Genomic DNA, 25,110 nt, shown 5'->3' with positions numbered 1-25,110 from the left:
TAAAATGTTTCTAAAAAAGAAGGAAGAATGATTGCATTGTTATATGAACATACATCATGGTATTCTTTACATTTTTTTAACAATCTCAATTATACGTTAAAACATAGACCTTAACCATCCAAAACACTCTTAGTAGGATCTCCCCTCCCAACCACAACTCTTTGGTTGTTCAAGTGTCAAATTGTTACTTATAATAACGAACAAAGGTGCAGTAAAGATATTTCTCAAATAAAAATTGGGAAAAACCTCATGTATCTGCTCTTCTATGAGTCCCAGTCTCAAATGTAATAGTGCCTTAAGGAAGGGGGGGAATCAAACACTACATAAAAATTTGATGGAAAAGGATGAAAGTTGAAACTATTATCCCAGGAATGGTATATGGGACTGTGAGAAGAAGAAAATTTACATTTTGAATACCAATTTAAGAGATGATAGGGAACTTCAATTGATATCGAAGTGGAAAAACTCTCCAATTAGCCATTTACAATACCAATGCCAAAATCACCACCTCCTTTAATTGAAACGGCCGGAGCACGTGGATTATGCGAATCAAGATACACAACTATAACCGTTATATCATCATGGAAATGTCTTCGTACCCCACGGTCGATCTTTTTCAAGTCTGAATATCTCATTTCTCTTTTCTTTGCAGCTTCACAAAGCGCTGCTTTGATCAGTTTCTTCGCTACTCCCTGTACAACAGACAGCACAGTTGTTGTTTATACAATGAAGTGAACATTGAATATAGCAGATCAGAAGAAGATTTAGAGCTGACAGAAATAGGAAAAGAAAAAAAGAAAAAAACCCAACTAAATTAGAATCATACATTGCGTGGACAGCTCTGGACAATGTCAACAGCTTCTTGATTGCTCAAGTGCTCCCATAATCCATCTGATGCAAATATAAGAAATTGATCACAAGGTTGTAGTTTCTGTACTTGTATTGTTGGTTCAGCTTTGAGGATAGGCGTTTCAAAGGGTTCTGGGAGCCGAAATTTTGTTAACAGTGGTGCTTGGTTAAACTCTTTCTTCTTTAGATAAGCGTCGCCAATGGATCTTGAAATCTACAATGTAAATAAACAATCTAAACAACACAACTCTATGATTTTCAGAAGACATTCATGTTCATGAACACATACCTCCAACATGCACATCAACTCATAATTTTAGGAAATACTAACACTGGCATTGAATGCGTGCACGTGTATCTTACATTACATGAAAAGAGAAAATGAAACTTGAGATATAAAGCTTTTAAATAGTCACCTGAATGAGACCCTTCACGCGCCAGACCGTGTGCTTCATCACTACAATCTGTGGATCATTGGGATGCAACGAGCGTAGCTCCTCTCTTACAGATTCCAGGCTAGCATTGTGCTCATAGGATAGTTGAACCGCTTTAATCTCTTTTGTAGCCTCGTCCAGTCTACCTAACACTGCTCGTGAGTCTCCTGCATTTGCAATATAGAGCTCCCCACTATATATTACACCTACCAAACAGCAAGATCCAACTGACGCTATCTGTGGTTTGTGTTGCCACTGCTTCTTTACAAGAGCAAGAAATTCTTCTTCTGTAGCCAAAAATGCTTTAGTGATAACATCAGCTGACATTCCCTGATTTTCTGAAGTGAACTCTGCATATAGATCAGCTAAGAATTCAGAAATCATATGAACCAGGTAAAGTAATACACAAAAATCACCCTCCTCCTCCCTTATGTCATCTTACAATACTTGTTCAAAGAGTAACAAATAAGCAGGCAAAGGAATAAAAGGTAATCTGAATTTTATCAATACTTCACGCCACTATACTTCAATTTGATCGAGTTTAATAGATAAAAAAAGTTCTGTAAAACCTGGGCTTATTAGTTACAAAGAGTAAGCAAGCACCATCTAGTGACCACTTGAAAACAAATTTTCTAATTAGGGATCAAGTTATTAGATCACAAAATCAGTTAATCCCCGTCGAACTTAGTACCATCCATCTTCCATTGGATGTCATCCACATGAAATTCCATTAAGATAAAAGACAAATATCATAAAGATCTTGAACAATAAAAACAAAAACAATCATATATTGAAATAAATTGTGAATATCATAAAGATCTTGAACAATAAAGACAAAAACAATCATACACTGAAATAAATTAGACTTTTAGAAACGTGGAGAAAAAAGAATCAAAATATGCAATTATTTGTATTACATGGTTCTTAGCATCTAATAAAAACAACAACTAATCCATATCCCATCATCTGCATGAGTTGAATAGGTTGAACAACTCTTTAACAAAAATCTGATTTCCACTAAAACTATTTATGGTAAGGTTTTTCTAGTGGACGTGATTTTTATAGATGAAAAGAAGGGAAAAATCCCTCTATAGCTAAGGAGTCATGCCACAAATAACAAGAATCCAATTAAGACCAGCATGAATATATATCTATCTATTAAAACAAAATTATGTTGCAGGGTGAAGAGAGAAGAAAAGCATACTCTTGATATGTTTAAATAGACGTCCATTGACAAAGCGGGCAGTTTCTGGACCTCCATGCCCGTCATATACACCAACAAAAGTACCTCGAGGACTTCCTTCAATTGAGCTCATGGGTCCTGATTCAACTTGACATTGATCCTCCAACAAATTGTTTGCTTGAACAACAGCCATTGAGAAATCACCATCTGAATGTCTTCCAAAATCTTTATACCATAATAAACCATCGGAACGTCCACTTGCATCACCAGAATTTTCACCCTCAATAGATGGCCTCCAACAGGGTGACACAATTCGCCTAATTGTAGCAGATACCATGCCTTACAACATAACCTCACCCACACAACTGATCAACAAATATATCATCAAATAAAAGTCAATGACAATACAAATAAAAATGACCTAGTTTTTTTTCTTCTCTTTTTCTTTCTATCTTATAATCTACACCATCTATCTACGTTACAGAGCCAAAGTCACTATCACAAGCTCCAGAAATCAAATGCCTAGTAATGAATACTGACATCATAATAATATGTAAAAGTGGAAGAAACCATCAAAGACTTTGTTGTTATTTATTTGCAACAATGTCCCAAACCTGCACAAGGATTTGAGATCATAATCAATACAGATACCCCATCATTGATTATCAATCAAATTAATATCATAATGAGGGTTTCATCAATCAACAACCAAAAAGGATCAATCTTTACAATCATAATGAATCAAGGGCATCTCTTGAAATTATTCAAACAAGAAAAGAAAGACACAATGGCATGTAAAAAAATAAAAACCCAGATATTAAAAATTGAAAAGATTTAATTTTTGATCGTACCTTAGATAGAAAAATTGATTAAGGTTTGGGGGCAAAGAGTTTTGAGGGAAAGAGGGGTGAGAAAGTTGAAGGTTTGTTTGATTTGTAGATTTGGGGGAATTGAATTGAATTGGTATACTATATGGGTCTTTTCTCTTTCTCTTTCCTAATTCATTGTAAATTTTGTACCCATAAAAAGGAATTAATTAAAAAAATAATAAAAAAAGAACTAGGTTTGGTTTGGTGGTGAGGGAATTTCCCAAGCTAAGGGCTTTTGGGGTTGATTGGCAATTTTGGTTTTTTTCTATTTTTTTAATTAATGCATTGGTGGGGTTTTGACTTTGACCTTCAACTAACCACATTTTTAGCCTAATTTTCCTCCTTTTTCTGTTCTCTTCTTAATTTAGTAATAGTAATATTGAAACCTTCTCCTATATTCATATAATAATGTAACTAACTCCAGCTTTTATTCCAATATATCTCACTCTTCTTTGCACTTTCTAATTTTGATGAAAATATCTTGGACCATAACACTCCATCAACTTGTGTATTGTCAATTGACCTAATTATATTCAAAATAACTCACATTGTTGTGAAGTTGAAAATTGTATATTTCAACTCGCATTAAATGTTTTTTTTTTTTTATCACTTTACCTATAATTGTAGGTACTTGACATACGGACTTTATCGTAATACTTCATTCTTCATAAATTATATCGTTTTGAAAAAATAATTGTTCTAAATATACGTCGTTTTACAATATCAATGATTCATTAATATTATTTTTCTTATTACATCCTTAACTATTTAATACTCTCTCTTCTTTCAATTCTTTCATTTATCTTTTTCATATCATTTATCAACGACAAATGTTATTTTTCTTACTACATCCTTAACTATTAAATACTCTATCTTCTTTCAATTCTTATATTTATCTTTTTCATATCATTTATCAAGAACAATTTTGTAAAACAACTTATAGTATTTCCTTCTCACACAAAATTAATTATATTTCTTAATAAATATGAAATGTTCAAAACGTCATATAATTTAGGATGGAGAGAGTAGTATAAACAAATGTTTAAAATTTATGATCGAACGATTTTCATTCAAATTTACTTAGGTCACTTTGGATCTTGTTTTGTAAATGTTGAAGAGATTGAGATAGCGTCAGGTTCAACAACAAATTAAAGTTCTAGGACCACAAAAAAGAGAAAAATAATGCATCTTCATCTAAAATCTCAAGGCATTAGATATATGTGTCACATCTCTCATATATCTAACATTTTACACATTTATAAACGATGTAAACTTGATCACCGATACTTAAAACCCAACAATCTTTCTCTTGAGTGGGAGTTTCCAACTTCTATGATTCTTCCAAACACGTTATGCCGGTCATCTCCCCACCAATCCCTCACTTAAATTGTTTTATTCTAATTACTGCTTCAAAATATATTAAACATTAATAATAATAATAATAATAAATAATCAATCATATCATATCATTTCAATGCATTTGCATTTTTTTATTTTATTTGAAGCAACACTTATGATGATTTAGCAACACTTAAAAATCATATCTATGTTTATAAGATATTCAGGGGTTTGGATCATTTTTAGTTACTTGCTGTGTACTCGATGATATTTTATGTTGGCAAGTCACTGAAATCAGTGAATTCTTTGATTTAGCAAGATAATTTCAATGTATGATATGCATATTCAATATCATGATATTCACATTATAATGAAACTAAACAGATAAGTTTTAAATAAGTGACTACCAAAAACAGTTCACAAGTTAAGCAAGCATCATGTCAATCCTTTGTTTCAACACATAGATGTTAATGATCTTCCTGAACTGATTTATAATCTAAAGTAACAAGATATGTAATCAAGTCTAAGGAGGGAATAAACTACGGTTTGAGTCATTTGACAAGTATTGGTGCTTAAAATTTACTAAATTTTTTTGGGAGTTATCATTATCCTGCAAATTCAGAAAGAAAGAAGGAAAAAAATTACATATAGGAGATGCTTGTAAGTGTTTTTAATTAAGAAGACATCACCATTTTTCTATAATACAAATTCTGCTGAAGCCTTAGTCTAATTTTTTAAATTTCAATACAAGTTTGAGCATGAAACAAAAAATAACTCTTCTATTCTGTACTCAAGCAAAGGAAATCGACCAACTGATTATGCAGCAGATTAAAATCTTGGAGAAGACTCAAAGAAACTTGTAAACTAATAAAATCTAAATTAATCTTAATGGAAACAAGAGTGTCTGCATCATATGGTTTCAGCACACTGTTGTTGGAATGGTTTAGATAACATGTCTCTACCAGAAAATTATTAGACTTAATGCATACTAAACAAAAAGACAACACTTAAAACCTTAACTGAGAAAAAACAAAATAAAGAACTAAGTAGTCTTAGCTATAATCTGTTTCATCCAACTCTGAAGTTCCTTTACATGATCTTCCAGAACATCTATTTCAACTTGCTGGTTTTTCTGATCAACCAAATTCGTGGCCACTGCAATTGCAGATTCGATCTTCTCAATTTCTTCTGAGGAGAGCTTCAAATTAATATCCTCTTTCTTTAAAGCATTTCTGATTTTGTAAATGTAGTCATCCAATGCATTCCATGGTTTAGCCTTCCTTAGGAATTTCTTGTCTTCAATACAGTAATTCTCAGCTTCTTGAATTAATTTTTTAATGTCCTCACTTGACAACCTTTCTTTGTGATTGGTAATTGTAATCTTATTTGAACTGCCAGAAGCAATATTCTTAGCGGAAACTGTCAAAATACCATTTTCATCAATAGAAAAACAAACATTTGAAAAAGGGGAGCCGCGAGGAGCTGGGGGAATACCAGACAAAATAAAAGAACCGAGCAAATTGTTATCACTGGCTCTTGTTCTCTCACCCCCATAAACATGAATAGAGGAAATGGTTTGGTTATCTTTGGTTGTTATATAGGCTTTTGTTTTATTGACAGGGATGCAAAGTGTTTCATTAAATTTCCTATCACTTCAATGACAAGAGACAAAGGTGTAACATCCTGCAGCACCAACTTTGGAACATTCTGAATGCCTTCACTCAACAATGCAGCCTGAACAGCTGCGCCATAAGCTACAACCTCATCAGGATTAATGCCCTTGCACAACTCCTTGTCCTTTGTACATTGGGAAACCTAGAAGACCCACCAACAAGGACAACTTTCAACAATCTTCATACACTCCTTAAAAAGGTCCATATTCATTTCCTCAAACTTGGCCCTATTGATCGATGAAGAAAAATCAAATAAAGAATCTACTTCAATAGTGGCGACAACAACGAAAGAAAGTGTTCTTTTGAATTCCCACTAATGTCCACTCCATTATCACCGGCAGTGACCTTGAATGACCATAACAATATATCATCTTGAACAACAGGATCACTAAACTTCTTACCAATTAACCTCTTAGCACGTACCGTATTGTTCCTGCCATACAGCAACACATGAATACGTAGTACAAAGGTCTATTCCCACAGCAAGTCCTTCGTATTTTCTCTTCAAAAAGGAAAAGAATCACTCGAGAGAGAGGGTCTAATGCCCTAATAGGTTTCTCCACCTCTTTTCAAATACAAAATACCCTTTTTTATTTTTATTTTTACCACGGTTTCACACTAAAGTATAAATGTTTTTTTAAATCAAAATCAAATTCATTTAACACATATAAACCACATTCGTCTCTATAAAAATAAACAATTTCCTTTGAGGTGTCTATCGAGCAATTTCAACAAACTAGCTTGCCAGTGACAAATATATTGACATCAGCCCCTCTCATTCTTATTAAACTTGATTTTATCATATCAAAGGAAAGTGACATCAGCCCAATTTCCTTTGATTGTTATATATTAACAATATAACACATTTACAATTATAATATTAAATTAAAATCAAAATCAATAATATTTTTGCCGTAGTTAATAAAAAAAATCTACTCACATTAGCTTCTTTGATTTAATCAATAAATCATTCATTAAACATAATAAGATGTTCGTAAATAACCATCAAAATATCAATCCTTCAAAAATAAAAACTATCAAAATATCAAATACTTTTATTATTTTGCCAAAACAAAACAAGTATAATTTCATAAGTATTTTCATTATTATATTTCGAAATAAATTTATCTATTAATTTTTCAAAAAATTAATCTATCATTTTACCTAAAAATCCTCCGGACACTACCAAGTTTTCAAACATTCATAACATCATCGGCTAAATTAATCTATTCTGAAGTAATATTTATCAAATAAATATATTTTTTCACATGTACTTGTAAATATCCATTCAATAATCAAAATGCAAGTAGATTTTTCTCGAAATAAGAAATAAAAAAATAAAACTGAAAATAGTAGTTCTAAAAAACTAAACTTCTAAACAATTCTATAAAAAAAACACATAAAAGCTACTATGTTATTTGGACAACTAAAATTGAACAACCAATACAACAACATATAGCATTGTGAGGTACATAAAAATCGATATTTGACAAAATATATTTATAAATATAAAACAAGTTGTTCGTTGTACAAATTGGTTGTTCACGTATCATTTCTCTTGAAAAAAATTAGCCAAAATTTATCGTGAAAGAACAATCAAGCAATGACAGCATTCATGAGCCTGCTCTCACCCTATTCCTCGGACTCGGAGCCCACATGTTCTGCCATCGTCAACAAAAATATTTTAGTACCGTCAAAGCAATACCATAAAACCAAAGAACCTAGAAAGCATGGCTGCCTTGAATTCAACTTATTACTCACAAAAAATTTCACCAGACTAGATGTCAATTAGCTGGGGTTCCTTTGGCAAACATGGGCCGACATTATCGACACATCTAGATAAAATTCTCAGATACGAGCGAAAAGGAAAATTTGGAAGGAAAAAGCTCAATGACAACACTAAATCATATCACGATAAATATAATCTTACATAAAATCGGGCTCATACAATCATCACCAACGGCAGAAAATTCAGAATACACATTAAAATACAGGACAGAATATGGTTATACAATACAAGCAATATATGTCCCTAAACATGGTCAGCCCTGCCATCATCCTCACTCATTCCATCACCAGCGTGTCTGCAGCATCAATGAAAATCAGAGAAAGGTTATTGTTAATGCTCTGAATGCTATCATAACCAACTACAAAGATGGTGATAAAATATGAATGTTTTATGAGTAGTGACAATAATATCGTCAGAATTGAATCAAAACGAACCGCCAAGATGATGTTAGATTCCTAGCTTTTCTGTCCAATTGAAGATTTTCCAGAGCACTTGATGCTTGAATTACATCTTCGGGAAGTTCATCACTGTCATATCGCCAATTGTACTCATCCTTTCTGTATGAAGACGCGGAGGGTCCTCCTCTTCTATCTGAATGCTAGAGTGTAAATTAAACGAAATTTCCAAGCATACAAGTAAATTACTCTAAAAGTTAATCACAGTAAATACCCACCAGATGCCTGAGATGAAGGAACAGCCCTGCAACAAAATACATGTGTTACTTTAAAAATTTCTACTAAGAAAGAAATAGAGAAGTTGTAAAACAAATAAATAAATTTAAAATAACAATAAGGTAGACCAACTTGCAAAATAAAAGCATGTTTTTAACAGCAATTTTCATGAAAAAAAAAAGCATTTCATAAAAAAATATCATGTGATCTTCTGAAAAGAAAAAAAAAAAGTGTGAAGAAACAACAGGATTTCTGGTTATTTTGAAAAGCTACTAAGTAGCATCTAAAAAATAAAAACTGTAATTGAGAATACAGTTTAAACTACAAAGTGTTTTCTATAATGAAACCAAACAAAAAATATATTCTGTTCTATGTGAAATATCTAAAAAACTATATCATTCTTTTATGCAACTTCTTTTTGGACAGAAATCACTCTTTTATACGACTTTAAAAACATTTTTTATGCTTAAACAAATGTTCACTTAAGGTCAGCTATGCACCTTCCTAGTGGAGGTAAGCCACCAGCAACAGATGATGAAGAATGCCTTCGCGTGTTCCGTGATTCCGAGTTTGGCAAAGGCTCGGTGTCTGAAGTGGTAAGCCTCCTACCGCTAGCTCTTGCTTGGGATAAGTTCTATCAAATCATAATCACCATGCAAACAATCAATAAACAGTCAGTACACATTTGCAACTATTCTAATATCTGGTTTTCAAATCGTTTCATTATTTTTATTGCACAGGTCAGATGAAAAAAAATCCCCAATTGTACTATCATCAACAGAAGGTAGAAATTCCTGTACAGATGAAAAGATCCCCAAAATGATTTCTTGTTTTTCTGTTTATATTATTTTGTCGTCAAGTGAGTATACACAATCGCAGTACAACTCAGTCAAAGATCCCTAAGTCAGCAGAAAAATCAGGTTGCGCCGTATAGGTCACTCAAGCAAGGCAGCGGTCTTAATTTCATGTCATCTATACTCTAAATTGTCAAGATGATATTTCAAATTTACAAAAAACATCACTTCATCTGTTTCTATATATCACTGCTTCCTCAATATCTAATTTGAAATTTCAAAAGTCTCAGATTGCAACATTTCACCTCAACAATTCTCAAAATCATAATTAACCCAACCAAAGAAAACTACAGCATTTTGACATAACTCCAGCTGTAATAGGATTTCTAGCTAGCCAAACTTGAGTTATCACACTACATGCAACATAAGACATGTGGAAGGAGAACAGTTCACAAGCTGTGACATTAAACACGGTTAGCGCTTTCTAGCTTGACCAGAAGAACACTAGAATGTGAACAAAAAGGTTTAGCTTAGATTCAATCAAACAAAACCAAATAAAACTGCAGCTTATGCAATCCTAGATTACATTATTATAAGATCCAAAACCCATCATAACCACAATGCAGTACAACCTAGAAAGCCCAGATAAAAAAACAGCACGGTAAAAAATGAAAAAATAACATGATGAGTGCAACTAACTAACCTCAAATTTCAAGAATCCTTCGAGAACATCCAGAAGCACAGGGGCATCTCCATTTCTATTAAGATCGTATCCATTTTTGCTACTAAATTCTTTCAACTCAGACTTCCAGGAATCCTTTTCCTGCAAGAAGGAGTATGTCAAGTCCAAAGCAACATAATAACAGTAATTAACAAATAGCAACGAGATAATAAATACAATGGCAAAATATAAATGGATTGATTACCAAATTACACTCTGGAAGATAAACTTTTAGTGAGTGGTTTAGCTGGGCCCAGTCAAGGTATTCACATATGAGTGCAGTAAGAAGCCTACCTGCATGGCGAATAACCAAAAGTAAGATGAGAATTTGATAATAGATCATAAAAAAGCATTAGAAAAACATGAGCATCTCAAAACATAAGAGTGTGTTTGGTTAAATTATTAGAAGTCATTGGTTGAACTAAAAAGAGCATAAAGCAGCTGTCATTGTGAGCCTCGTAAAACCTAAGTAGGCAGGACAGAACAGAACACAAGGGTCGGATCGGAAACGATAAAGGCAAAGGAATATCTGGTAATAAATAAATTTAAGAAATTTAAGCTCAAATTATATTATGGTTAGGTGCAGATAACAATTGGGAAAAATATAGAGTAGAATATTGGTACTGACCAGAAGGGGAAGCATGAAGCTGTTTAGCACGATCATTGCAGCTACCTAACAATGCAGGTGGCAAAGCTTGGTCCTTTTCAATGACACGATCTTCTTCTTCAATAGCCTCGAATACACTGGCTCTAAGCTCAGCCTGAAACAAAGAATTAAATTGAATTGAAGAAGAACCCAAGGTTAGAGACGAATTAGATCTAAAAAGAACCCTAATTGAAATTGAAAAATGAAAAGGGGGAAAAGTAGGTAACATACGCGGATCCTGGCGAGAACGCCTTTCTTCTCAAGAGTGCGAGTGACGAGTGTCTTCAGGTCCATCATTTCTCGAGTATAATCATCCATCTTCTCTCTCTCTCTCTCTCTTTCAATTTTCCAAACTCCGTTCCCTCTTAATCTATGCTTCTTCTCTGTGCGCCAAATCCCCAATTATGTTATTTCTTAATCCATTTTATTCTCTTTTTTTTTTTAAGCTTTTTTATTTTCTTTTTTCTTTTTTGGATTACCATATTATTGTTTATACAAAATTACATACATAACTTAATTTTTTGGATAATTAATTCAATATTTAATTAACCATAAGAAACATATTGCATATCCTCTCTTATTCCCATCAAAATAGTGTATAAAATATAAGGAGTTCAAAATGAGAAAAAAACCATAAATTAACGGATCTTCATCATCTTTTTTCTTCTCTTTTACGCTTTAAGAATTATCTTTGTTATATTTTATAACCTAAAGCATATAGATGTTCATATATTATTTAATTTAAACTCGTCCTATATAATTTTAGCTGCACCCAATTTTTTTAAATTTTAATATCAAAATTGTCATTTCCATGTAAATTTCTTAAAACTTTGATTATTTATTATTGTGTCGTAGATCCTAACCTTGTATGCATGCTCGTATGTTTATTCTACACAAAAATATAACTATAGTTTTATTTTTATATAAAATAATTTTTTTTTGTAGAATCTTTAAAAATTACTCCGGTACTCGTTAACAAAACCCATAAAATATAATTCGTCTTCTTCCTGACCAAAAAATAAAAAAAATCGTCCTTTTATGCCTTTCTCTCTCACCGCTAAGAAAAGAATCAACCTCAATCAAGTTTAACAAAACAAAACAATAGTATTAATCTCTTGCATGTTCTTCTTCTTCTCCTTCCTCTATTCCCATTTTTACTCCATTCACCAACAACAACAATGGCACCCGTTGATCCTCATTCATACACAGATTCAACTCACCCACCAACCACTCACATTTCCCTCACACTCTACTTAGATTTCCCATCTTCAACCATTCATGCTTCAGCACTTTTCACTCTCCAAACCCCTCACTCTGGTCCTTTCTTCCTCGACACTCGTTCCCTTGACATCCACTCCATCACCGACCCAACTCAATCCACTCCAATTCCCTTTTCCCTCTCTCCAACCATCGACCCAATCAAGGGTTCTAAACTCACCCTCACTCTTTCTAACCACACCTCCTTTCTCATCACTTACACCACCTCCCCTTCTTCCTCTGCTCTTCAATGGCTCTTACCTCCTCAAACTTTCAACAAAAAACACCCTTTTGTCTATACTCAATGCCAAGCCATTCATGCCCGTTCTGTTTTCCCTTGTCAGGACACACCAGCCATTAGGGTTTGTTATTCGGCCCGGTTGAATATTCCCAAAGAATTGACGGCTGTTATGGCTGCAAAACATGTGGCGCTCCGCGAATCATTGGTTGACGACGAGTGTTTTGGGAATTCGTCCAAAGGTAGAGTGGTGGAAGAGTTTGAGATGGAACTTCCAATTCCACCTTACCTTTTTGCATTTGCAGTTGGGGAGCTTGATAACAGGGAGGTGGGGCCCAGGACTAGGGTTTATGCTGAAGCTGTGACTCAACTGTTGGATTCAGCTGCTAAAGAGTTTGATGGAACTGAGGATATGATTAGGGAAGGGGAAAGATTGTTTGGAAATTATGAGTGGGAGAGATTTGATTTGTTGGTTTTGCCACCTAGTTTTCCTTATGGTGGTATGGAGAATCCTAGGATGGTGTTCTTGACCCCAACAGTTATTAAAGGGGATGCAACTGGTGCACAGGTTGTGGCTCATGAACTTGCTCACAGCTGGACTGGGAACTTGATCACTAACAAGACCAATGAACATTTTTGGCTCAACGAGGTATTGCTATAATACTATGCTATTCATTATACCTGTCATACATGTTTGGATTGACTTATTTGAGCTTATATGTATAAGATTGTTTTCAACTCATGTTTACTTATTAAAACAGTTTATAACATGTCTATAAGCTTTTTTTTTTAACTTATTTCCACAACTCCCCATAATAGTTTGGGAAAACAACTTATGACTAATATGACAACAATTTGAATTTGTTTTATTTTTTGTGATAGAAATAACCAATGTTTAAGCACTTATATGATACGTGCTTATGCTATCAGCGCTTAATTAAGTTGTTTATCCAAAAACGTAGCCTTAATGCTTTAGTATTTGTGTGTCTGCAAATGAGAAAGTCACCTCATATTCTGGTTTGCTTATGTCTTCAAGTTATATCAGCTAGTCTAAAAATTTACTTATGGGGATTTATTAAGTTCACTCCTCGTTATATACGTAACGATAAAAATCACTACAGAAACAGGGCAGCCTTATTATGTATGTGCTGCTCCGGTTTTTATAGTTTGCATGTTTGATGATATTGTCGCTTCATCATTGTAGGAAAACATCATGTACTAACAAGTATTATTTTTCCGATTAAAAATGTAACCTTTGTTAGTTTTTGCATTCTTCCTTTGATTGGCTTTCTTTTGGAAAACCAAGAAACTTTTGCTTTGGTATCTTATCTTAAGTTGTTTATTTCATTGGTTGACATGGAGAACAATTGGTCACCCATTTTTGCTTTATAAACCGATTTCTGTTGTAGTTTTTCATACCAAAGTTAAACATTTGAACTTTAAGTCGTTATTGTTGATTGTGGTTTTAGGGATTCACTACTTATGCAGAGCGGAGGATTGTGGAGGCTGTACAAGGAGAGAAAAGAGCCTTGTTGAATATTGGAATTGGTTGGAGGGGTTTAAATGAGGATGTAGAGAGGTTCAAGGACAATATGGAGTTGACTAAGCTAAAAAATAACCAGGAAGGAATTGACCCCGATGATGTGTATTCTCAGGTTCCATATGAGAAAGGTTTCCAGTTCTTGTTGCGCATTGAACGTGAGGTATTTGCAATTGTTCACTTGTTCCTATATTCATAAAGCTTACATTATATCATGCTCCTGATTATTTTTCGTGTTTTAAGGAGTTTCTTCATTTACTAAAAGCTGCAATTGCTAAATTTTATGCTCATACTTTTTTCATCTGTGTTTTAAATGCTGTTTTTGTTTTGGGTTGAAGAACAATGCATATTTTGTCATATTGGAGTTAAACTTGTACTTTTTTTTATTAGTGGATTTTCTTGCAAAATGTACAGATTGGGAGACCTGCATTTGATGAGTTTCTGAAGAAATATATTGCCACCTTCAAGTTCAAATCGATTGATACAGAAACATTCATTGACTTCCTTAAAGCAAACATCCCTGGCATAGAGAATAAGATTGACCTTGTACTGTGGACAGAAGGTACTGGCATCCCATCTGATGCTTTTGAGCCCGACTCCAGTGTATATAAGACAATTGTATCGCTGGCAAATGAGTCGGTAAATGGGAGGATGCCAAGGGAGGATGAAATTGCTGAGTGGCAAGGTCAGGAGTGGGAGCTCTACTTGGACAACTTGCCGAAATCTATTGAAGCCTCTCAGGTATACTGACTGTTTTCACAATTTCTTAGTGACCTTTCTGTTTCCGCCATAGTTGTTGAGAACTTAAGATCAACATCCTACCTAGGATCGGGGAGGGGGTTGCAAAATCACAAAACCTACCAGAATGAAAAATTATATTAACAAACAAAAAAACATTGATTTTTCCTACAGTCCAACTCATTATGAGGTACAACAAAATCGTACTATCTTACAATTTAGATCGTGATCTTGACAACATTGTATGTGCCCTTATTTGGCAACTTGATTGATATTATTGATATGAGCTGCTCATTCTTATATGGAATATGTATTCATTTACAAAATTGCTGCACTCTTGTATGGAATATGTATTGATTGATATTATTGATATATGCTGCTCATTCTTATATGGAATATGTATTCATTTACAAAATTGCTGCACTCTTAGAGGAACTGATCACTTAATGTTTGTGGAAGCTTATCCTTCATTGATTCATTTTACTATTACTGCTGGTCATGGGAAATTCTACCTTTCCTTTCATTTCTTTTACTTCCCCTCTTTATTCTCTTTCTGTTCAATGTTATCAAATAGCAGTCATGGCAGATTGTGGTGTGGATTTTTTGCCTATTGCCATGGCCATTTTGTAAAGGATGACAGTGTCATGACGTTTTATGGCAGAAATAATGGCTTAAAATAGCAGATTTTTTGCTTTTTGCCATGGCCCACAATCCAAAATCGATAACACTGTTCCCGTCTAGGATTCTTTCTGGTGTTAGTAAGTTAGACTATTGAAATGGATCCCTTGATTTCATTCTGCTTATTGACTAGAATAGGATCCATTGATGAAAATGTGTCTGCTCTTGAGAATTGGTTGTTTCTGGTATTTTGATTTGTATTGAACTGCTTAACATGTAAATTTCTAGTTCGAATGTATCTTAAGGTATCTTTTTTATATTGCTAAATCAGTTGAATGTTAAATGGATTGCTTCATAGATGGAGAGATGTGATATATAGTCTGGAAAATATATAGGAAGTTTTATAGACAACCTTAGCTTTCAGTTATATAAATCAGCTAGTTTCATACATTTCTATTGGATTTGATATGTTAGTCACTAGCTTTTTCTGCTACAATACTGAAGAGTACTTCAGGCACAAGTCTAGAAATTCGTGTTTATGGCTCTTTAAAACAGTGCAGAAAGGTAAATGCTTAGTTTCTCTAAGCTATTGCATAGTATAACTCTGTTGTCAAAGCGGAAATACGGCGCGGCGCGGCCACCCCAAAAATTGACGCGGCGCGGGGTGCGGGTGTGTAGCGGGCGCTATTTCGGTGATGCGGACACTAATATATTTAATATTAAAATACTATACTGTTAAAAAAAAATACTAAAATTCCTTAAACATTACTCAAAATTCATGAAGTATTCCTAATTTGAAATAAAAGTCACACAAGTCTTGAGCAAAATATAAAACATATTTGCAAAAAATACTAATAAAAGTCAAGGAAACCGACACTTTACGCCTCTAAAGCTTAAAGTAACAAAAGTGCAAAACATTAACAAGTTCATCCTCCCAATTAACAAATTAACAATTAACAACTAACAAATTGACAAATTCTGAAATCAAGAGATGAAGAGAGGAGAACAAAGATGGGTTCTGAGATGATGAGAAGAGGAGATGGATTTTTTTTGTTGGTACGATGAAGAAGTTGAGTTTGTGGCTGTGTATTTGGTTCTGGTGGAGAAGAGTAATAGTTAGGGTTTTGAAAATTACAAAAATGACCCTTAAAACGGTTTTAAATGAAGGGAAATCTAGTATTTTACACAGGGTTGTCAAAAGCGCCCGCTTTGACCCGCATTGCGCCCGTTTCATCCGCTTTCTCCAAACGCTCCGCGTTGCAGCGCTGCGTCGCGCTTTGTTGTTTTTGGCCGCTCCGCGCCGCGTTCGGCCGCTATTGACAACAGAATATAAAACTAGTTATTGTTTTGATGCTCTTTGCATACTTTTTTCTAAGCTAGCCATCAAATATTTAACCTTTGATTTGAGAGTTGCACCACCTCATGAAATATGAACCTTTAAAACAATACACCCAAGCATAATTTTTTGCAAGAGAAATTCAACTCCACTAGCAAACCTTCTTTATATAGCCCATGCTGCTCATTCTTATTCTAAGCTCTTATGTAATATATACTTTCTTTTCTGGTAGGAGAAAGACAGTTCATATACCAATATGTTGGCCATTGTATTACTTTGAATATCATATACTATTGTATATTATATTGCTCTTTTGCCTTTGGTCCACTTTAAGCTCTTCAAAAGGAAGATAAAAAATAAAGAATAATTAGTATAAAGCTCGGCGGTTGTATTTTATATTGTATAATATTGTGCAGGTCTTAGCCTTGGATTCACGCTACAAACTATCTGAATCCAAAGATTATGAGGTTAAGGTGTCATTTCTCCAACGGGCTATTTCATGCGGATGCAAAGCTTACTATAGCGAAGTGGAGAAAACGTTAAAAGAAGTTGGAAGGATGAAGTATCTCCGTCCACTTTACACTGCACTGGTGAAAGACAGTGGCAATGAAGATGACAAAGTGTTTGCCAAGAGACTTTTTTCTGAGGCTCGTGAGTGTTACCATCCTATTGCTCAAGGTGTTGTTGAGGCCATTTTTGGCAAGCATATGTAGAAGCAATATTTCTCAATATGTGTGTTCGATATATTAGAACATCTACAAAGTGATTCTATCTTGAGCTGTTTGAGTATGCTTTTTTACAATCAATAAAATATGGTTTACTTTTATTCTGATGCTTCTATTTTTTAACATCTACAAGTTCTTTCATAATTCTTCCTCCCGTGACATCCCAACCGATTCATTGGTTTATTATTATAGATTGAGGGAGAAAAAAAAAGTTAATAGTAGTAGTAATGATGAAAGTTGCTTATACTTTGTATTCGGTAAAATATATGTATGCGGCATTTTAATGAAGAAAAAAAAAATTAATAGTAATGATGGTAGAAGTTGATAAAAAAGTATTTTAATGACTGGGTCAAAAAAGTAAGTATATAATAAAGAAATGTAAATGCTCAATGATATTTAGTTTTCAGAAGACTATTGGAGTTCAAAGAGCGATATCATAATGATGAATACATTCAATTTTTTTGCTGATTCTCTCTTGTATCTCTCCTGCTGTCCTGCATGTAATTTTTTCTTTCATAACAAACGAGTTGTAAAAGAAGATCTTGTACTAAAGCTAAGATACTTAGACTCTTGTTTGTGAATGTGGAGGAGGGCGAGCTTTAAAAAATATAAAGGAGAAAGTAGAAGGAAAGAAGGGATTTTGAGTTCATTTTTTTTGTCGTAATACAAGAATTTCGTAGAACTTCGATAAATTCTTCACACATTGTTATAATACACTAAATATTAAAAATATATTAAACACAAACATTTTCTACAAAATCACTCAGTAAAATATTTCTCTTCCCCCCTTAGCCCTCATCTTTCCTCCCCTCAAACTTGCAAACGGAGCCTGAAGAGACCACACGCTTTTTCCTCCCCCAGGCACAAGGGAGAAAACAGTTTCACCTGAGTAAACAAATTGACCAAAATCGTTCAAGACCAATACCAATCCGTACTCTATTTTATTAGGACATGAATGAGGAAAGCAACATCAATTTTACATTAAAACCTTCCCATTGCCCGTTTATTCCAACCTTGTTGAGCATGTTGCTAACGTTAGCGTCGGAAAGCCCATGGGTAACTTGCTCACCTCCATGGGTACCTAGGAATCCTGAATGATATAAGCATCCAACACGAGTACTCCTCAAACTCACATGTGTGGATGTCTCAACAAGATTCTCCCGGAATTCATTACTCTTTTGTATCCATATACTACACATCAGTGTTGCCCATCTTGCTGCATAATTATGATCAATGTTGCATGATGTAAAAAATGTTAGCATTCGCACTACTACGCCGTGCCTTGTGATAGTCGGTTGCACAAATCTTGTTAAGCCACTTTCTTGCCAACATCTTACACTGTTTTGGCACTGGGCGGGAGAATTTACTTATTGATCTTACACTCTGAGATGGGTAGGAAGATGCTTTCTACAAGCACACCATTCAAAGTTTTAAACCTTCAGTGGAGCTTTGATCCCCCAAATTAGATTCAACCGACCTGCAACAGAATAGGAAGTATCTACAGATTCATCAATTTAATAATGGTACACACTTGGCATCGAATAAGTATCCCCTTTTTTTTTATACTTTCCACACCTTCCAATCCTCCTTGACATAATTGAACAAAGGGGAGCTCAATTTTGTTTACCGCATCATGATCAAACCAAGCATTATGGGGCTATTCCAAGTTTTCTGATCATGTCACATCAACTGCACTAAATCAGGCAACTCAAGATCTAGATTTGTTAGCTTGACGATATTTAACCCACCCATAAGCCAACTTTCATCCAATAAAGCACTAGTTCTGTCACCAATGCACCATCTACTTTTTTGTGCCTCATTCCAAAAACTCGTCCATGCATAATTGTGATAAATTTTGGAATTAAGAAAATCACTCAGGAAAATATCTAACTTGGAAAAGAAAAAAAAACAGGTGATTAAGTTATTTGGATTAGTCATATGTTTCCGGACTTATTCCATTATGCTTGTGCATGAAAAGTCTAACCCATGAAAGGCAATGAATTCCTTTAAAATTATTTCCACTAATATCTAGAGGAGGTAGCTGGAACCCATCTCACTATATCTTTTCAGTTACACTGATATCACCATTTTTGTCTATAAAATGGTCTATTTTCAATAACGTTTTTTTGGTAAACAGAACGATTTGTTCCCTCTTGTAATAAGCATTCACAATCGTGATAACTCTGGAAATTTTGTGAAAATAGCTGATTGATATCACTAGTTGCATGATTGCATCAAGTACACATAAACAAAAAAGATAAAATTGGTATACACACTTCAATGGATGAGCATATATAAAGCTAAAATAACATACATTACCCTGCCGAATTCCAAAACCAAAGTAAAGCATACAATAAAAGGGCAGAGAAATAAACTATACAACAGAGAACAAATATGGTTCCCTGCTGGCACAAGTCTCTTCAGAAAGATGTTATATGATAGGGCAGCAGACAATCCATAATTCTTTTTTCAATTAATTTCTGATGGTAAAGGAGATCAGCATACTGTGCGCCCATAGCACAAATGGGCAAGATAAAGGTTTTTTGACCATTTTTCCTGAACACAAAAAGAACCTAGAATCAGAGGACAAGTCTTAATATTGACTTCAAAAAATCAATTAGTGATTCAACTTGCCCTACCTTAACATGAGCGCTGGGAAATTGAGATGTACGCAGAGTTTCCTGAGTTTCATCACCAGGTCTGTTCCTCGGAATGCTTAATATAAGCGCAGATTGATCCAATGTAGCTGCAGTTGCTGTAATCCTATAACCATTATCCCAACGTTTATGGATGCCTTCACTTGGATAGAGAAAATCAAGTTCCACCACCTACATTTACAAGGTTAGTAAGGACAGAAAGGGAAACTACAGTGGCAGAAAATAGAATACAAAACAACAGCAAACCTGATCACTGAATCCAGCGTTGCGAGACATAACAATACCCCAGCGATTTCCAGCAGTACCCATTGAGGTGACATGAAAACCTTCTTTCCACTTCTTGTTTATCCATTTGTAGGGGAAAGATTCGCTTACTTTGTATGATTGTTGAGTATACCTTGTACCTGCAGAAATTAAATCAAAACCATAACAAAATCAGAGGAAATAGCTTGGAATCATCGTACAACAGGGCCTTCAGAAATTGAAATATTTTCTTCAAACAAAAGCAGTATGGGATTTCAGATTAAAAATCAGAAAAAGCCTAGGACTGTCAACACAATCAATAGAAAGGAAGCTGTACACGCCAGAGGGGGGGGAAAAACAAAGAAAAATTATAGGAGAAACCATCAGAAAAAACGTAAGAGGCTGCCAATGGGTTGGCTAGAAATATGGTTTATGATAAAGCATTATGGTGTCCTCTGATCTATTAAACCAGCCCTACCTAGTGGCTAGTGTGATAAGACTTGGTTGTAGTGGCAACTATTCAGGTTAATACATTTTTTTTTTGAAACAGCCAATGTTAGCATGTTAATTTGTTCATATTGAAACTCAAAAGGTGACTGAAAAACCTTAAGTCTGTCAAACAAAAGAGAAGGGAACACCAAAAACCATCCATCCCCAAAAGCAAGAATACATGCTATGGGAAAACGATAACAAATCCTAAAGAAATTCTCCAAGATGTTGGATAACATTGTATATTAACCAGAAAATTAACAAAGCCAATTCCCCGCTGCAAAAAGTAATATTGTTAGCAATCAAACCTTTTGACATCACCACAACAGAGCTTCCATTACTGGCCCCTGCAATAGAAGTAATGTAGAAATTCTTATCCCATTGTTCCAAGATCCATTCCTGCGAAGAAAAATGTCGTATAGATAAGATTCATCACATTAAACTATACTTGTAAAAACCGCAAGGCATACACAGCACATTCCACCTTGTGTAAAAATAATGGTGATAATTTGTAAACTTGAGCCGAATAATTAGTTCCAGCATCCATGATAAGTGCCCAGAGATTGGAACAACATGATACACAGCTAATAAGAAGGTCGTCTGCAATCCCTCTCTCAATATGCTGTGCTAATCTTCCATCAGCCACATTGTAATGATACCTACAATGCAACCCATTCAAAATTCACAAGTAACTCGGAAAGATAATATCATACTCATGTTCATCCTTTTCATGCATATATGATTGCTGGACTAAAGGAGCTAGGAAGAATGATTGCAGTGCTTTACCTTTGTTTCATTGGTTGTCTAGCATTGTATACTGAAATCCATTGTGAAGCAGGAATCCCTGAACGAACCTTCTTTTTGGGCTGTGAATCATCATCTGCCTCAACATTCAATCTACCCCGCTTTTGCCCAACCTACCAAATTTAGGTTTCAAGTAGTCATACACACTCGGATGAGTACAATGGGCAACCAAAAAGGGAAAGAAAAATAAGCCAGAAACTTGAGTACACGTGCACTTAGTGACTACCTTTTGAGCGCCTTCAGTATTAATTGGCCGCAATGCAGGATTAGGTCCGAGCATACCATCAAACAAGGATATTAGCTTGGAATAGTTAGGTTCTTCGTCAAACTTCATGTTCACCACAGTCTCGAGAAATTGTTTAAAAGGAGCGGGGCAAAAGCAGCACAGCATCTCAGCAGATGTTCCCATTTTCTTTTTGCAAACGAGGAAGGATTTGCCATCACCCTAATAGACAAAGTAAAATTTGAAACATAATGGCTAAAAGAATACAACTTGCACAGTTTAGTGCCTGGTAAGCATATAAAAATGTATGTACCTGAAAACCTTGCCATGGCAATCGACCCCTATGAAGGAAGATTAATGTATATGCAAGTGATTCAAGATCATCCCTTCTACTGGCAGTTCTTCCCAAATGAGCATGAACGCTAGCATATCGAACAGTCCCTCTACATAAAAAGACAAGAGTTAAAAACACATACAGATAACCATACAAAAGAGTAAAAAGCATTAATTATAAAAGTAATATGAAAAAATGCAAGGGGGTAAGAAAGAAAAAAGAGGTGAAATAAAGAAAACCTAAACATGTCGGGGCGTTGGTCGTATTCAGTGTGCTTTCCACTTGACGAATCTTTCCACTTTGTTGCTGTGAGTTATGTGAATGTGAATAGAAATTACAAAGTGATTATAAGATTGAGAACTCAAAATCAAATACACATTTATTATTGAATGGCATCCACTAACCTAAACCAAGGTCAACAAGAAACAATTTCTTCTCCTGTGCTGTGTTGGGCTGGCCTAGTAAAAAGTTCTCTGGTTTTACATCTCCATGTACATAACTATAATGAACAAAAGGAACAAAAAAATTATGTTTAAGAGTTTAGAATCAAGATAAATTAAATTAAATCAACTGTAAAACATTCTAAAATTTGTGGTAGGAAGAATGTATCAGGATAAAGAGATACTGTAAAAAGAAATGTTTGACCGATAACTTACCCTTTTGCATGCAACTTTTCAAGTATTGATAATGACTCGACAGCTATACATGAGACCATTTCAGGAGACATCCTAAATATTTATCAATCAAAAAGAAAAAACAGTAAGTCAAAGAACAAACAAGAAATTAGTCACTGAAACAATTCTAGTATAATCAACTCGGATATTCAAAGTACACATAAGGGAGGGTGGGTAAAAAGGAATAAGAAAAAGATTATAAAGGCAAAAAAAGCACGGTAAAAAGGAATAGAAGCTATAAGAGAAAAGAATACAAACAATAAGAGAAACTATTAGGAAAGATTTAGAAATTAATGAGTTGGAACAAAATATGGTTTATGATAGAACATTATGGCGTAATTTGATTCATGTAGCCGACCCCACTTAGTGGGAAAAGGCTTGGTTGTTGTGGTTGAAGGCAAAAAAAACACCGTCGGAGACAATTAAAGCGTACAGTGCGCCAGAGTACTATAAATAGATCTTCACAAAAGTAGTTCTTTATATTAAAAATGGAAATTAGGATATTTAAGAACTGTGCCAAAAGTAATATAGTAAAACTGAATACATAAACTATTTGTCGCTCAAACGCTGTTTCAATTTTTTTATATATTCACTTAACCATGTCTTTGGAAGAAAGCAATATCAAAACCAGTCAACTTGTGTCAGTGTGAAACTTAAAATAGAAAGTCTAATAAAGAAAACAGTATGTTACTATCCCTTGTTTTAATACACATAGGTGTGAATCCTATAAACAAAGCAAGAGCTACAATCAGGAAGCCAAGATACAATTAAGTTTATACTCACGACTGGCCTGAGGTATTCCATACATCCCACAAACTTGGACCAAGAATGTCCATAACCTGCGTATAGAGGAAATGGTTGAATTGTTAAGTTGGCAATGGGATAGTACGGTGTTTGTTTTATGGAATAGATCATACCATCACATAATATTCTCCTTGTCTTCCTTTATAGTGTACTTTAGGTATTCCATGACTACCACCAAGGGTGCTTTTGACACAACATAAAAATCAAACTTTAACTATATTTACAGGATTACAAAATATAATTAAGAACTAACAACAACCCGGTGCTATAAAGCTTTCACCGTGAAAGACTCTATAGAAGGGTCGGACCCATTGCGGGTCTATTGTGTAGAGGTAGGTATACTGTTATCTTGCATAAGCAGGAGACCGAATACATGAGTGCATGACTCAAACCTATGACATCCTAGTCAGACGAGCACAACTAGAATAGTTGTGGCAAGGCTCTCTTTCACAATACATAATGACTTGAATCAAATAATTTAAAAAATAAGAGGGTACTTACTTGTATACTTGCCACTCATAAGGAGGGCCATAGTTGCAACCTTTACTGTTTCTATGTTCAAATTTCAGAGCAACCTGAGAAATGACAAATAGAAATCAAATCAGAAGGTAACATAAAAAAAAAAACCTTGAAGATACAAAGAGAGCCCCAGATGTAAAAAAGAGAAACATACCTCCACAGCTCCTGGTGCATTTGCACGCTCACGACGGCCAACAAAAACCTGGCCAAATCCACCTTTACCAAGTTTCCTTTCTACCTTGTATAGAGGTGATCCACCTACTTGAACCTTAAAAATTGAAATCAAAATCCATAAGTAGTTGTTAAAAACAAAAACAAAAGTATGATAATTAAGAAACAAAAGTATTGAAATAATGAAGTAACTAAGTACCCTTTCTGGAAGAGGTGGAGAGTTGGCATCTTCCTCAGGAACAGCAGCAACAGCCTTATCTTTATTAGCACTAAGACCAACTCTTTCATCACCCATCACACCAACAGCTTCTTCTTCAATTACTATGTTCTCCTTGGGAGGTTCAACAACGAAAGTATCAGGTTGTAATAACAACGGTGGGTCCTCCTCCTGGGATGATTTGTTGATGTTCTTGGCGGCGGCTAATCTAGTTCTGGGTCTACCTCTGGTGGCCGGCTTGGGTGGAGGAGGAGGAGGAGGAGAAGGAGCAGCAGGACGAGGACGTCGAACACCACTACGAAGCTGAGGCATTCTGTAAACCCATGCAATCGATGAAGATGATGATGATCACCATACGCTGCTTTATCAAAACATCAACATCGCTCAGATTTAGATTATTGAGAATCGATTTTGTTTGAATCAATAGATAGATAGATAGGGTTTGGAAGAGACAAACTGAATTGAAAGAAAGAGAGAAGAAGGGAGGAGGGTGAGTTGAGAAATGGAGGCAGGCAGGTAACAAGATCCCCTTGCAAACTAAATTCAAGGTATACCC

General features: G+C 34.7%; 5 protein-coding genes across 7 annotated transcripts; 1 reads left to right on the top strand and 4 right to left on the bottom strand.

Moving 5' to 3' along the window:
* Positions 1–174: 174 nt before the first annotated feature.
* Positions 175–3,517, bottom strand: LOC11428348 (probable protein phosphatase 2C 38). 3 transcript variants are annotated; one of them, XM_003592759.4, is made up of 5 exons: positions 3,318–3,516; positions 2,488–3,080; positions 1,266–1,633; positions 827–1,063; positions 175–692 (listed from the first exon to the last, which is right to left on the bottom strand). In XM_003592759.4, exons 2-5 carry the CDS (start codon positions 2,801–2,803, stop codon positions 474–476), a joined length of 1,140 nt encoding a protein of 379 aa, XP_003592807.1. In that variant the 5' UTR covers positions 2,804–3,080; positions 3,318–3,516; the 3' UTR covers positions 175–473. The 3 variants fall into 3 exon arrangements, with proteins under 3 accessions (XP_003592807.1, XP_024628911.1, XP_039686007.1); XM_024773143.2 differs by having other exon boundaries at positions 208–692; positions 2,488–2,831; positions 3,318–3,517; XM_039830073.1 differs by lacking the exons at positions 2,488–3,080; positions 3,318–3,516 and adding an exon at positions 1,933–2,425 and having other exon boundaries at positions 208–692; positions 1,266–1,654.
* A 2,198-nt stretch (positions 3,518–5,715) lies between these two features.
* Positions 5,716–7,125, bottom strand: LOC11443784 (heat shock cognate 70 kDa protein 2). The gene is made up of 4 exons (XM_039831565.1): positions 7,088–7,125; positions 6,692–6,779; positions 6,370–6,488; positions 5,716–6,325 (listed from the first exon to the last, which is right to left on the bottom strand). Exons 1-4 carry the CDS (start codon positions 7,123–7,125, stop codon positions 5,716–5,718), a joined length of 855 nt encoding a protein of 284 aa, XP_039687499.1.
* A 1,092-nt stretch (positions 7,126–8,217) lies between these two features.
* LOC11428347 (protein TONNEAU 1b) lies at positions 8,218–11,375 on the bottom strand. Its single transcript, XM_003592757.4, has 8 exons — positions 11,199–11,375; positions 10,950–11,082; positions 10,527–10,615; positions 10,304–10,423; positions 9,307–9,440; positions 8,809–8,834; positions 8,570–8,726; positions 8,218–8,430 (listed from the first exon to the last, which is right to left on the bottom strand). Exons 1-8 carry the CDS (start codon positions 11,283–11,285, stop codon positions 8,379–8,381), a joined length of 798 nt encoding a protein of 265 aa, XP_003592805.1. The 5' UTR covers positions 11,286–11,375; the 3' UTR covers positions 8,218–8,378.
* Positions 11,376–12,041: 666 nt separating this feature from the next.
* Positions 12,042–17,526, top strand: LOC11431046 (leucine aminopeptidase). Its single transcript, XM_003592756.4, has 4 exons — positions 12,042–13,111; positions 13,932–14,165; positions 14,417–14,743; positions 17,111–17,526. The coding sequence occupies exons 1-4, from the start codon at positions 12,146–12,148 to the stop codon at positions 17,405–17,407; spliced, it is 1,824 nt and encodes a 607-aa protein (XP_003592804.1). The 5' UTR covers positions 12,042–12,145; the 3' UTR covers positions 17,408–17,526.
* Positions 17,527–19,609: 2,083 nt separating this feature from the next.
* LOC11419592 (casein kinase 1-like protein HD16) lies at positions 19,610–25,110 on the bottom strand. The gene is made up of 16 exons (XM_003592754.4): positions 24,537–25,110; positions 24,321–24,434; positions 24,149–24,222; positions 23,761–23,830; positions 23,627–23,682; positions 22,826–22,897; positions 22,574–22,668; positions 22,409–22,475; positions 22,149–22,278; positions 21,839–22,057; positions 21,595–21,725; positions 21,293–21,467; positions 21,117–21,207; positions 20,323–20,480; positions 20,059–20,247; positions 19,610–19,975 (listed from the first exon to the last, which is right to left on the bottom strand). Exons 1-16 carry the CDS (start codon positions 24,864–24,866, stop codon positions 19,916–19,918), a joined length of 2,031 nt encoding a protein of 676 aa, XP_003592802.1. The 5' UTR covers positions 24,867–25,110; the 3' UTR covers positions 19,610–19,915.

The sequence above is a fragment of the Medicago truncatula genome, chromosome 1 (genome assembly GCF_003473485.1).
Source record: "Medicago truncatula cultivar Jemalong A17 chromosome 1, MtrunA17r5.0-ANR, whole genome shotgun sequence".
In the NCBI taxonomy this organism is placed as follows: domain Eukaryota; kingdom Viridiplantae; phylum Streptophyta; class Magnoliopsida; order Fabales; family Fabaceae; genus Medicago; species Medicago truncatula.
The sequence above is the reverse complement of the archived record's forward strand: the minus strand, read 5'-3'. Positions and strand labels throughout refer to the sequence as shown.

Bases quoted from the DNA above. Each gene is read 5' to 3' on its own strand.
- LOC11431046 (XM_003592756.4), top strand. From the start codon at position 12,146: ATGGCACCCGTTGATCCTCATTCATACACAGATTCAACTCACCCACCA. The intron at 13,112-13,931 runs GTATTGCTATAA...TTGTGGTTTTAG, and splicing joins AACATTTTTGGCTCAACGAG to GGATTCACTACTTATGCAGA. The intron at 14,744-17,110 runs GTATACTGACTG...AATATTGTGCAG, and splicing joins AATCTATTGAAGCCTCTCAG to GTCTTAGCCTTGGATTCACG.
- LOC11428348 (XM_024773143.2), bottom strand. From the start codon at position 2,803: ATGGTATCTGCTACAATTAGGCGAATTGTGTCACCCTGTTGGAGGCCA. The intron at 1,064-1,265 runs GTGACTATTTAA...TTTACATTGTAG, and splicing joins GCGTGAAGGGTCTCATTCAG to ATTTCAAGATCCATTGGCGA. The intron at 693-826 runs GTATGATTCTAA...TCTGTTGTACAG, and splicing joins TCCAGAGCTGTCCACGCAAT to GGAGTAGCGAAGAAACTGAT.
- LOC11443784 (XM_039831565.1), bottom strand. From the start codon at position 7,125: ATGAGAGGGGCTGATGTCAATATATTTGTCACTGGCAA. The intron at 6,489-6,691 runs GTCACTGCCGGT...TGGGTCTTCTAG, and splicing joins TATTGTTATGGTCATTCAAG to GTTTCCCAATGTACAAAGGA. The intron at 6,326-6,369 runs GTTGGTGCTGCA...TTGTCATTGAAG, and splicing joins GGCATTCAGAATGTTCCAAA to TGATAGGAAATTTAATGAAA.
- LOC11428347 (XM_003592757.4), bottom strand. From the start codon at position 11,285: ATGGATGATTATACTCGAGAAATGATGGACCTGAAGACACTCGTCACT. The intron at 9,441-10,303 runs GTTAGTTAGTTG...ATGATTTGATAG, and splicing joins AAGGATTCTTGAAATTTGAG to AACTTATCCCAAGCAAGAGC. The intron at 8,727-8,808 runs GTGGGTATTTAC...TCTAGCATTCAG, and splicing joins TCCTTCATCTCAGGCATCTG to ATAGAAGAGGAGGACCCTCC.
- LOC11419592 (XM_003592754.4), bottom strand. From the start codon at position 24,866: ATGCCTCAGCTTCGTAGTGGTGTTCGACGTCCTCGTCCTGCTGCTCCT. The intron at 24,435-24,536 runs GTACTTAGTTAC...TCAATTTTTAAG, and splicing joins CTCCACCTCTTCCAGAAAGG to GTTCAAGTAGGTGGATCACC. The intron at 22,669-22,825 runs GTAAGTTATCGG...TGTTCATTATAG, and splicing joins GAAAAGTTGCATGCAAAAGG to TTATGTACATGGAGATGTAA.